This window comes from Tamandua tetradactyla, chromosome 6 (assembly GCF_023851605.1).
Source record: "Tamandua tetradactyla isolate mTamTet1 chromosome 6, mTamTet1.pri, whole genome shotgun sequence".
NCBI classification, from domain to species: domain Eukaryota; kingdom Metazoa; phylum Chordata; class Mammalia; order Pilosa; family Myrmecophagidae; genus Tamandua; species Tamandua tetradactyla.
This window is the reverse complement of record NC_135332.1, coordinates 38,931,316-38,943,075: the sequence shown is the minus strand read 5'-3', so window position 1 is coordinate 38,943,075 and position 11,760 is coordinate 38,931,316. Positions and strand designations below refer to the sequence as shown.

The following is an 11,760-nucleotide window of genomic DNA, read 5'->3' as shown; positions in this document are numbered from 1 at the left end:
GAAGTCAAACAGAATGGCTTTTAAAAAGGGAATTTATTAAGTTGCAAGTTTACAGTTCTAGGGCCATGAAAATGTCCAAATTAAGGTACCAACAAGAGTTCACTTTCACTCAGTCAAAGCTGATGCCCTCTGGAATGCCTCTATCAGCTGGGAAGACGTGAGGAAGTCTGCTAGCTTTCTCTTCTGGTTTCTTGTTTCATAAGGATTCCTTAGGGGTCTTTTCCTTTTGCGTTTCCAAGGGTCTTTTGCTGTGTGGACTCCAAAACCTTCTCCATAATGGTTCCTTCTTAGAGGGCTCCAGTAAGCAACCCTACCTTGAATGGGTGGAGACACATCTCCATGGAAACCACCTAATCAAAACGTCCCATCCAGAAATATTTGAAAAGGATTTAAAAACATGGCTTTTCTGGTGTACACAACAGTTTCAAAATAGCACAGAGGGTTTTCATTTACCCCCATCTTTTAAAAGAAAGTTTCATTGAGGTTTAATTTTCATACCTTACAATTCACCTGTCTTAAGTGTTTAATTCAATGATTTTTAGTATGTTTACAGACTTGTGTAACCATCATCACAGGGAGTTTTAAATATTGAGCAAATCACTGAAAAAGTGCATTTGTGATTTCAACCCCTGCAGTAATTAATTTTCAAAATTTTGCAGTCTCTGAAGTAATCATTTCCAGGAGAACGTATGGTGCCAACACTAGTATAGAGTTACTGGATTGAACTGAAAACATTTTGTAAGTTTCTTTTTCAGGAAGCAACTTTTCATAAAGAGCAAGTGTTGAAAATAAGATTGCTTCTGAGAAAAGAGCTAGTAAAATCCATATCAGTTGGTTGTGGGCTCAATCCATAAGACTTCCTGTGAAAGTGTACTGAGTTTAGAAACACCTCGAAACCCAATAAAGGTGAGGATGTAATCTCAGAAGTCAAAACTGGAAGTGGCTGTAATTTGACCCGCAAAAACCTAATCAATTGTCTAGTGCACTGTTTAGAGAACGTTAATGTCAAGATCAGCCTACAGAAAGAATTGTCAATCTTTACCTAGTACTTTCCAGGAAACAGAAAACATCAAATCCGGCGAATATGAATATTCCTTTCTTTAAAGAGGTGTACTTTGTGTACTTTGTTTTTGGGCAGGGATCATTTATCAGGTCTCACCATGATCTGAATGAAACATCCCTCAAAATGATTCACCTCACTTTGTTCTGAGTCCTCATTTAGTAAGAAACAGTCTGCTTTGCTTTCCAGACATTCCAAAACAGTTGTCTTGGCATGTACATTTGAGCCACCTCATCACCAAAACTGAATCTGTCCCTACCTCCAGTAAATGAATAAATAGTTTCGTTTATTTGCCCTCTTGTCTATTAGTGGAATGAAATTTGTTAATCTATTCTGGGACACTGCTGACATTAAGATCCCATTCTTAGATTGTAATAATCACCAAATTAATGTCATTCTGGGAGACCTTGATAAATAGCCATCCAGATTTTCCTTGTCATACCCTAATCCCTTTGATTCCAGAACCTACAATTTGAATATTTTCAAATATAAAAAGGGGTAGCAGAGTTTGTGTCTCAGCTTCCTGGCTAAGATCAAGTGTAAAAAGGCCAGTAGATAAACAAGAAGGTCCTATTCACTCTTCTTAAGTTCTGTTTTGTATTTCTCTGAACTGAACAGAATCAGAAATATTTGCATTGAATTAGACAGACACGAATAAATCAAAACAAATAGTTTTCTTATTTTTCTGAATGAGAGTGTCTTAAAATTAAAAGCACCTATGTTTAGAACACTTCAGTTATCACTGACATAACACAACGTTAATCAACAGATGACTGAGTATTTCTTAAATTGATGGGTAAAAACTGGAAACGAAGACAAAATGTGATCAGTAATTAACTGTTGAAGGAATGAAAAATATATGACCAAAATTAAAACAACAATTCTTATCCATGGTACTGTGCCAGAAATTGAATAAATTTGTTGAAATAGTGTCCTTTTTGGTCTGATTCTTCTCACTAAAAAAAAAAAATCAGGTTCTTTTTTTTATTAAAAGCTCAGTTTCAAAATATATCATTGAAGGACGGCCTGAAAAGGTAATCTATCCTTTCTTTAAAAATTTCAAGTGTTCTTTTTCCTTTTGGAATTTTTAAGAATATGATTAAAATTTCAAAATTTCTCTCCAAAAAAAGTACACACACACATACACATAATTTTGGAAACCATTACAGAGAATTCAAGGACTACCAAAGGTCCTATAGATCTGTTGAGGATCTACAGACCAAAAGTAAGCATTCCTACTCAAGACGTTTCAAACTGAATTTGTATTTTGGGATCACTGAGAGATATGTGTAAAACACATTGCCAGCTTTTAGAACTAAGAAAACATGCCCTTCTCCTGAACAACCAATTTACTTTTTAATCTCAAGAGCACTTTGAATTTTGAAAATACAGGTGTTTCCTTCTTTAATGTGGCTTCTGGGAAGACCAGAGTCAAATTTGAAATCCATCTCTTAGAACTCAGCAGGCTCTTACTGCAGGCATTTTATCTACTAACGTTATCTGAGACGTCATCTTAATTTCTTCCTTATTTTCCCATTCTCCTTATTTATTCATTCAGTTATAATACTGTCTAATTCTATCTCTGTAAGCCTCATCACATCGTTGGGGAGAAGTACAAATAAGTAAACATAATGAAGAAAATCATCATTAAACTCAGGGTGCAGATGTTTTAGCAAATCTGACTGCAGGGTTTTCATAAAATTTGAATTTATTACTAACATTTAAAAATCCTAACATTTCACATAAAAATCTGGGAAAACGTAAAGAGCCAACACTCAAGCAGGATGACAATTCTGAGAAGCAACTGTGCCTTACGGTTAGTCATAGTTCTCACACATTCATTTTGCTAATTTATATTACCTGAGAAGCCAATAATTCAAAACTGTTGTACATAAATATTAGGGGGAACGCTTCAAAAAGGGATTACCTTCGGGATTTTGCAAACTCCCTAAAAATACTTTTTCTTTTTCGTCCTCTGAAATGTGGAAAAACGACAGGCACAATTCATTCTCCAAGCTTTCACTGAGCCTTTCCTCTACCCGAAGCCCAGCAAAGACACAATGAGTGGAGCAGAGGAGGTCTTGGTCTTGGAGGCGGTACGATGTTGTTTACCCCACCGGTTATCAGGTTCCACTTATGATTGTTTAGGATCGCCCTAACACAAAGCGTGTTGAATTGAGCCGTGCAAAAGTTAAGCCCTGAACCGAAGGTGGAACAGTACTTTTTTGCAGAATATTTACTAAGGAATCTAAACTGGCCCTAGGTCTTTTCACAGGTGAAAGGGCGGGAACGCAAGGCCACGCCTTGACTCTCTACTAAATCACCAGTAACACAGCTCCCGCACAGGGTCCACTCTCGGAAGATGCCCTAGTTTCGGGAGCAACCAACTGGTCCCACCCCCTCGACCCCGCCCCCGAAATTCTTTCCCGCCAAAGACCGTTAACACCGCAAAGCATGGTGGGACAAAAGGCTCTAGGCTGTTTCACCAAATCCTTTTAAGGCGCCGATTTGCCTTAAAAGAGGCCCATTCCTGGGGAAACTGACTGTCTTTCAAGGCCCGACAGGCACGAATAGCCCCTTTATCGAAGTCCCGGATTTAATTTTTATAAAAGGCTGGTCACCCCCTTGGCAAACCGCACTGCACAGCGAGAACGCGGGGAACTTTTTTCCCCTTCGTGCGGAGGGTCACGTCGAGCGTGCGTGTGCGTACTTCTCAACGCGCTCGTTACGTTTTGCGCGTGCGTATTGAGAGCGAATCACTACTTCCTCTCGTTTCTCTTCCTCCCTCCGTCGATATCCGTGCGCCCAGCAGATAAAGGCGCCATTTTGGAGGGGCCGCGGGAGACGTGGTGTCGCTGCGGGTTCGCTCTGTTGTGCGCTAGGCTTGGTGGGAAGGCCTGTTCTCCAGTTCGCGCTTTCCGTAGCCGCCATGTCAGGAGGTGGTGTGATTCGTGGTCCGGCAGGGAACAACGATTGCCGCATCTACGTGGGTAACTTACCTCCAGACATCCGAACCAAGGACATTGAGGACGTGTTCTACAAATACGGCGCTATTCGCGACATCGATCTCAAGAATCGCCGCGGGGGACCGCCCTTCGCTTTTGTTGAGTTCGAGGACCCGCGGTGAGGCGGCATGGGGCTTGCGGCTTTGAAGAAATAGGTTGGAGTAGTTGGGGAGGCTGTGAGGCCTTAACATGGAGAATGGGGGGGTGGGGCAGTACTCTTGGAGAGGTTGGGGGCGAGGCAATATCGCCCACGCTGGAGTTGAGTAAGGAGGCAAGTTGGTTTGGCTTCTGTGGTGGCCTGGCCCCATGGACATCCCTTGAGCCGACTTGCATGTTCCGAGCGGGAAACTGAGGAGCTCTGGGCTGTCGTATCGTCTGGAGGCTGGCATGCTTCTGGGTGGGGGAGGGGCCATTTCTATTATGCAGCGCGTGTGGGCTCTTCCACACTCGGTGCGCATGTGCGGGTTTTGATGGTGTACTAGCTCTTGACCGAGTTAAGACTTCCTTTGCCGGACCCTTTTCTTATCTCTTTGCTTTCTGTGGTCACGCAGAGACGCGGAAGACGCGGTGTATGGTCGTGACGGCTATGATTACGATGGATATCGTCTGCGGGTGGAGTTTCCTCGAAGCGGCCGTGGTACAGGCCGAGGTGGCGGTGGGGGTGGAGGTGGCGGAGCTCCCCGAGGGCGCTATGGCCCCCCATCCAGGCGGTCTGAAAACAGAGTGGTTGTCTCTGGTGAGTTATTGCTGTTATGGGTTGATGAGAGGGAACAAACTACTGTAAAATTGTTCTTGTATGCTTGACTTGATAATTGGAAGTTTTCATGCTAGGTCTTAAGTTTTGTTCTTATTGGGTGAATTTTAACGAACAAGGATCGCTGTAATGAAAATGTAACCAAGTAAGATTGCAGTACTAGAATATGAAGATCCTTATTTCGCAAATAGTTTTGGACTCTGGATTCCAGAATCTTGCTTGGAATCATTTAGGTACAATCATTATTTTGACATAATCTTTGTTCTAATGTACATTACACATTTAAGGTGATATTTGAGATACTTGGTATTGAAAAAAAAATCACTTTTCAGGACTGCCTCCAAGTGGAAGCTGGCAGGATTTGAAGGATCACATGCGTGAAGCAGGTGATGTATGTTATGCTGATGTTTACCGAGATGGCACTGGTGTCGTGGAGTTTGTACGGAAAGAAGATATGACCTATGCAGTTCGAAAACTGGATAACACTAAGTTTAGATCTCATGAGGTAGGTTATACACTTATTCTTTTCTTTGGCCAGAATTGGATACAGTGGTCTTAACAGTGGAATTTGAAGGTAAGGATTCAGGCAAGGGTGTCCAAGTAAAGTGCCAGATCATTTCTGGTTTTAGTTTCATTGATTCATTCAGCATGCCTGAAGTCAGGTGAAAGCTTAGATCTTTCAATCGAAAGTTCTGTCTATCCACTAGGGAGAAACTGCCTACATCCGGGTTAAAGTTGATGGGCCCAGAAGTCCAAGTTATGGAAGATCTCGATCTCGAAGCCGTAGTCGTAGCAGAAGCCGTAGCAGAAGCAACAGCAGGAGTCGCAGTTATTCCCCAAGGAGAAGCAGAGGATCACCACGCTATTCTCCCCGTCATAGCAGATCTCGCTCTCGTACATAAAATGATTGGTGACACTTTTTGTAGAACCCATGTTGTATACAGTTTTCCTTTACTCAGTACAATCTATTCATTTTTTAAAATTCAAACTGTTTTGTTCAGAATGGGCTAAAAGTGTTGAATTGCATTGTTGTGTAATATCCCCTTGCTCCTAACATCTACATTCCCCTCATGTCTTTGATAAAAATTGTATTTTAAGTGATGTCATAGACAGGATTCTTTAAATTTAGTTAACTCTCCATGCTCTTCAGACTGTGATAATGTGTAAATGTCTATTCTGCTCTGGTTTGTGTGAACTGGGATGTTGGGGGTGTTTGTGGTTATCTTACCTGGGGAAGTTCTTATGTTTATCTTGCCTTTTCATGTGTCTTTCTGTAGACATATCTGAAGAGATGGATTAAGAATGCTTTGGATTAAGGATTGTGGAGCACATTTCAATCATTTTAGGATTGTCAAAAGGAGGATTGAGGAGGATCAGATCAATAATGGAGGCAATGGTATGACTCCAAGTGCTATTGTCACAGATGAAATTGGCAGTATTGACCTTATACTAAAAGGCAAGGGTTAAAAAGTAAATCGACCTTAAAAGACATGCAAACATCTTATGCAGTTATGTGTAGCTACAATTGCTTTGCTTTTTAAACCTTGGCAATTGTGGCAAAATTACATTGCCCATTTTGTAACAATTTATTTTGCTCCCTTCCCTCTTTTTTTGTTTTAATAGGGACTAATGTGGGAAGAACTGGCTAATTTTGTCACAGTGCTTAGTTACAACTGTTAATGTGTGACCTGCTGTTGGTGTACATGTGGGTACAGGGTGTCTTTTAATTCCAACCAGATAGAGTATAATATCAATACTGCTAAATCTGCATGTCCTCTGTGTGACTGATATAGCGTTGCTATTTCATTTTTTTAAGACAAAATGAAAACAAAATACAGAATTTCAACATATTGGTGTAGATAATTTAGTTGGGAATACGTTAAGTCTCACCTTCCCCTTTAATATTCATGATTGACTCATGCCTAAAACACTTAATTTACAAATTAAATTGCAGATGGGAACGTTAGCTTTAGTTTAGACTTAGGTGGGTACCAATACCAGTAAACTTTTCAACTACATAACTTTTTGCAACCACAAAACCTGTAATACGCTGTACAGTAACAAATGTTGGCATTATCAGTTGAACTGTAAATATAAAATGCTTCTTCCAATTAGTCTCTATGATGATTAAGTTTCTAAAATTTATCTGAACACCATTCAGAAACTTGTTTTGGGGAATTTGATAGTTATTGATGTACATCTGTTAATACTGATGACAGACATAACTCATCATTCCCCAGAAACTTTTTTTTGATTACAGTATCTAACATTTTGCCTCCTCTTTTTTGGTTTTGCTGGTTATAAAGGTTTGGATTGGAGAGGGCTCACTGGATCCCAATCCTTGGAGCTGGATCATTGGATTCAAATCATAATGTGGATAGGATAGGGAGGATGAATTACAAGGATTCATGGAGCGGGATCAGATTACCAGGAACATAGGAGTGGATTCCTGCCCCAACCAAACCGCATTCGTGTGGATTTTTTTTTTTCAACTTAATTGGCTATTCCAAAGATTTTTTTTTTTTCCTATTTTTGACGATTGGAGCCCTTAAGATGCACGATGGAATTGTGTTTTGCATTTTTTGGTAAAAGGAGCAAAGCGAGGACCTGGAGATATATACGCTGGAGCAATCTCCTTGGAAGGATTCAGCACGAGTAGATGGTAAACATTTAAAGGGGAAAGGGGGGGTTTGTTTAAAATAGTAAATCAGTAAGTCACTTCTAAATTTAAAGAAAACATAATTGGAGTTGAAGAATAAGTAGGTTTCCAATTGGCTATTGCCATTTTTCTTTGAAAAAAAATAAACATTTTTTAAAAAACTATGCATGGTTGTCCTTTTTCCTCTTCATATAAGATGATTTTAAATGGGTGATTAGTCTATCAGTATATACTTTAAATTGATATGATAAGGTCTGGCTCATGTTAGTAAATTAAAGCTTCCTGAAAGGCAATTTCTAATAAATGGTATTAGTCATCTCTTATTGTTAACTTGTAAAATTGTGAAAGTCTTCAAAGAATGATGAAAATGTGAGAATAAGACAGTTATGTAATGTGATGAATGCAGGGGGTGAGGTAGTGTGAATGATAAGCTTTCCCATACTTTGACAAGAAATGAGTAAAGGCTTTTTCAGTTAATACTATTTTCAGGGGAGACCATCTAGACAGCTTAGCCTTGGTTGATAGCTAGTAAATTTAATGTTAATTGAATGGAGATAGCATTGGAGATTCTTGGTGAAACTCATCTCAGAATTTGGTAAGTTGTAGTGTTAACTTCCCGCTAGATTTATTAAAACTTTTTAACACAAATCACATCTCCTTTTGGAAATGTGAATAATGCACTAGAAGATGAACTTATTTGGTTGAATTATTGATAATGAAAAGCTGGCCTTTAGAGTTTTGTCTTGTAAACCATTCTCAACCATAAGGTTATTCTGTACCCAGAACATACCAAAGCAATGGTTATATCTTCAAGTCTAGTTTGTATTTTACACTTGGCAGCTCCTGTGTTCATAATTTTCTAATTACTTAGGGTACAGAGCAATAGAAATTGGGCTTAAAATTCCTAATTCCATATCTCGCCCCCCCCCTCCCCGCTAGTTAACAACCATCAAAATCACTTTAGGAAGCTGAGTTAAAGATTACTGTTAGGGTGATAGGATTTCAAACCTAGGGAAAACCAGAAATAATTTTGGTAGTAGAGGAAATGGGCCCTTAGAAATTTATATCAAGTTCCCAACTAGTAACCTTTAAGTGAAACTTGTGGGATGTTAGGAGGAAAAAGGTAAGGTATTAATGATCCAAAATAGGGATTTCACCTCAAATAGTTTATATTATATGTTTTATGTTTTAAATGCTTAAGTTTCATGTGTCAAATACTTTAAAATAGAAATTAAGAAAAAATTTAAAGTTTCTTTTAAGTGATTAATTGAAAAAGATAGTGTGAACTTGACAAGCGGATCGGGTTCATTTTGTGTTCCTTGAATGCTTTAAAGACCAGAATAAAAATAGCCTTCATTCAAGGTCAAGTGTATTTAAGCTATAGTGAATGATGTACTCTATTAAAGTTTTTGTAGTTTCAAACCCAGGATGAAATAAGACAGGAAGAATTTACTGATAATATAGAGTATAAGTTTGAATATAAGACAATGCATATTTATGGAACATAGAAGGGATATAGATTTTGCAATTCAGGTGACCAGACCACTAAAAGCTGTGAGAAAGGGTACAGGATGTTCCTCCTCTTTTTTAGTCCGAGGAGATGAACCTTAAACCTCTACTCAGGTTGATAGCTATTAGAATCATGCCCTTTTGAAATTGGCTTGAGTATTTCCCTATTTCCCTTATATTTGGGGGAGCCTATAATTAGTTTGCGTTTTTCTAACCAAGGAAAAACTTAAGTCTCTTTTAAGAAGCAATTATTTTTCATAACACCAGATTGAATAACCCACCTTGCTGTTCAGTCCACACCGTTCTGGAAACAAGGTAAGAAACCCATTTTCTGGTTCCTAATTGTTTGGGATCTGAATTTAAAGGGTAAGCTGAGTTTAATATTTTAAAATTGCTATTTGAAATGTGAGCAGATTCTCCTTTAAAATGCTTTTTTCTTTCCCTCAAGTTTCATACTTTTAATAAATTTGGGGTGCTCATGTTCAGCCAGCATAGAGCTTGAGTTCAATATGATATATTCTAGAATCTCAGCTTTTGTGAATATTGTGTTTGTAACATTTTTGCTTGTTAGGGCTGGTATATTTCACGTTTCTGTGGTCAAGGTGAATTTATTTGTGCCCTTTTGCTTACTTGCATATGAGTTTCGTAATGAAATTACAAATGAGATGCTATATGTATATGTTTACCATAACTAATATTAAAAGGAAAGAAACTATTAAACTGAAGTTCTGTTGTAATATAATCTCCTTTGGCTTAACCTATGTCTATATCAGTGTACAAAGAGTGAAAGAGAAAATGGGTTCACAATCTCTTGCCTACAATTCTGAAATCCAAAACAATCCAAAAGCATAGATTTTTATTGAGCTAATTACTGTACCAAAATTGATGTTTGCATTTTGCATCTTAGTATGACTGTACTGTTTTACTGCAGAAATACTGATATTTTATTACCCTGCTCCTGCAGGTTTTGCTGAGAGTATTATATAGGTAACAGGATTGCATCTGCCGTTATCTTAATAACATGTGAACAACTCGTCCACGTACATTGGATAAGAGATTGTAAAGTACTGGAATATATGGGGCTAAAGCTTCTGTGTGTACTTTTGGGTGTATGAATGAAAACCTTTTGCTGTGGCTTCTTTACTAGTTGACATTTAAGTTCCCATCTTAGGCTGAAGCAGCCACAAACAAAAGGTATGACCCACATTTCTGTACTGTGCTATGGTGGGCTGAAAAACAGTTAAATTCTGAAGGAAAGACTCGGCCATCCTAAAATATACACTGAAATACTCTTCTTTTGGGGTGATTGTTTCTGTTTCAGTGATTTCCTTACAGAAACATTGACCATTGGAATCCTATAGGAAAAAGATTGGCATGAAGTAAAGAGATAATAAGGAAACATTTCTTCATTGTGTATACTGTGATTGTCTAATGAATAAATAGTATTCCTGGCAAAAGAACTTTTGCTTTGAATAAAAGTCTGAGAAGTTACAATATACTTAAACCATCAATTATTCCCATGATTAAGAACTTTAGAGGTGCTTTTTGCTGGCTTTGAAAGCAGTGCCCGACAACTCTGAAGGTGACTGAGTGTGTAAAGATTGGTTACAAAAATCAGTTGGTCCTTTATTACACAGAATAAAATTGAATTAGTTTTTGTCATATAGAAGTTAATTTGGATAGAAATAACCTCATATACAGCATTTTATTAGGTGCTAGTCTAGGTTACCAGGAGGCTGAAACCCAGCACACCTGTGCTAATGAGATTAGTTACCACTAGGTAGAAAAGCAAAGCACAAATGAAACAGAACACTAAGAGTTCAGCAGACCCTGGGTGTATCAACATGAAGAAAGTGGACATTGAGAGCCTCTCTAGGATGCCATATCCATCCCTAAAAACATTCTGAACAATATTTTAAAGAATGTATAGGGATGCCAAAATATCTAATAATTTTTAACTGTTAATCCATTTCTAGTGGAGAAAATGGTAGGGGAATCACTTAGCCACTAGAGGGAGCCATAATACAGATTCATCTGGGAAGTGATCTCTAGTGTAAAGAATTGTACAGTGAGGTGGACGCCAACTGTTTGACTCTGTTTATCAGCTCCAGGGTTAACTAGTTTTAGTAGTTTTCTTCCTGCAACTTTTCCTCTGCTTTCCTATTTGTTGTGAAAAATCCTTTCCCTTTTCATTTTCTGGCTCTGTTTAAGATTTGAGTAGAGCTCATCTCATGGGTGTTAACCTGTAAATAAGAAATATGAGCTGGGACTTGAGAGAAAGCTGATGACTGGAATCTGCTTGTTTTTCTGCCTACCTTGTACAATGCTAGGTATAGAATGAGATTTGAGTGCAGAGATAAGTCTGTTACAAAAGAAAACTAAAAATTTACGTCTAAAATTGGTCATAGTAGAAAAAAGTATGTTTTAAAAGACCTTTGTTTTTGTGGTGTGAAAAAGTTTTCCTGAATGATTACCAGTCTTGGCATTACTAAGAAACGTTAATGATATATTTGTCTTAAAACCTTTCATATTTATCATGTTTGTTGTTTATGTCTCTATTTTCTATGCCTTGTTTTTATAGGCACTAGAGTTTTTCTGTAGTCAATCACACAGTTCTCTTGTCATGGTTTGTTAATGCCACTTTAAGAAAGAAAAAAATGTTGGGAATTAACACTTCAACATTTGTCATTTCCATTACTTTCATCCCCTCCCCCCAAGTCCACATTACAGAAATGGAAAGGACACAAACTTGCCTTCTGTTTGAAGTATAAAT

The 11,760-nt window shown here is 38.2% G+C and overlaps 1 protein-coding gene across 2 annotated transcripts; it reads left to right on the top strand.

The window, feature by feature from the left end:
• The first annotated feature begins 3,842 nt into the window (after positions 1 to 3,842).
• On the top strand, positions 3,843 to 7,642 carry SRSF1 (serine and arginine rich splicing factor 1). 2 transcript variants are annotated; one of them, XR_013177644.1, is made up of 5 exons: positions 3,843 to 4,183; positions 4,617 to 4,801; positions 5,152 to 5,324; positions 5,527 to 6,215; positions 7,126 to 7,642. XR_013177644.1 is itself a non-coding variant. In XM_077164893.1 (4 exons), exons 1-4 carry the CDS (start codon positions 3,990 to 3,992, stop codon positions 5,719 to 5,721), a joined length of 747 nt encoding a protein of 248 aa, XP_077021008.1. In that variant the 5' UTR covers positions 3,844 to 3,989; the 3' UTR covers positions 5,722 to 7,642. The 2 variants fall into 2 exon arrangements, 1 of the variants encoding a protein (XP_077021008.1); XM_077164893.1 differs by having other exon boundaries at positions 3,844 to 4,183; positions 5,527 to 7,642.
• The last annotated feature ends 4,118 nt before the right edge of the window (positions 7,643 to 11,760 follow it).

Excerpts from the sequence above, each read along its gene's own strand:
- SRSF1 (XM_077164893.1), top strand. The coding sequence starts at position 3,990 with ATGTCAGGAGGTGGTGTGATTCGTGGTCCGGCAGGGAACAACGATTGC. Across the intron at positions 4,802-5,151 it reads AAACAGAGTGGTTGTCTCTG|GACTGCCTCCAAGTGGAAGC; the intron begins GTGAGTTATTGC and ends ATCACTTTTCAG. Across the intron at positions 5,325-5,526 it reads CTAAGTTTAGATCTCATGAG|GGAGAAACTGCCTACATCCG; the intron begins GTAGGTTATACA and ends TCTATCCACTAG.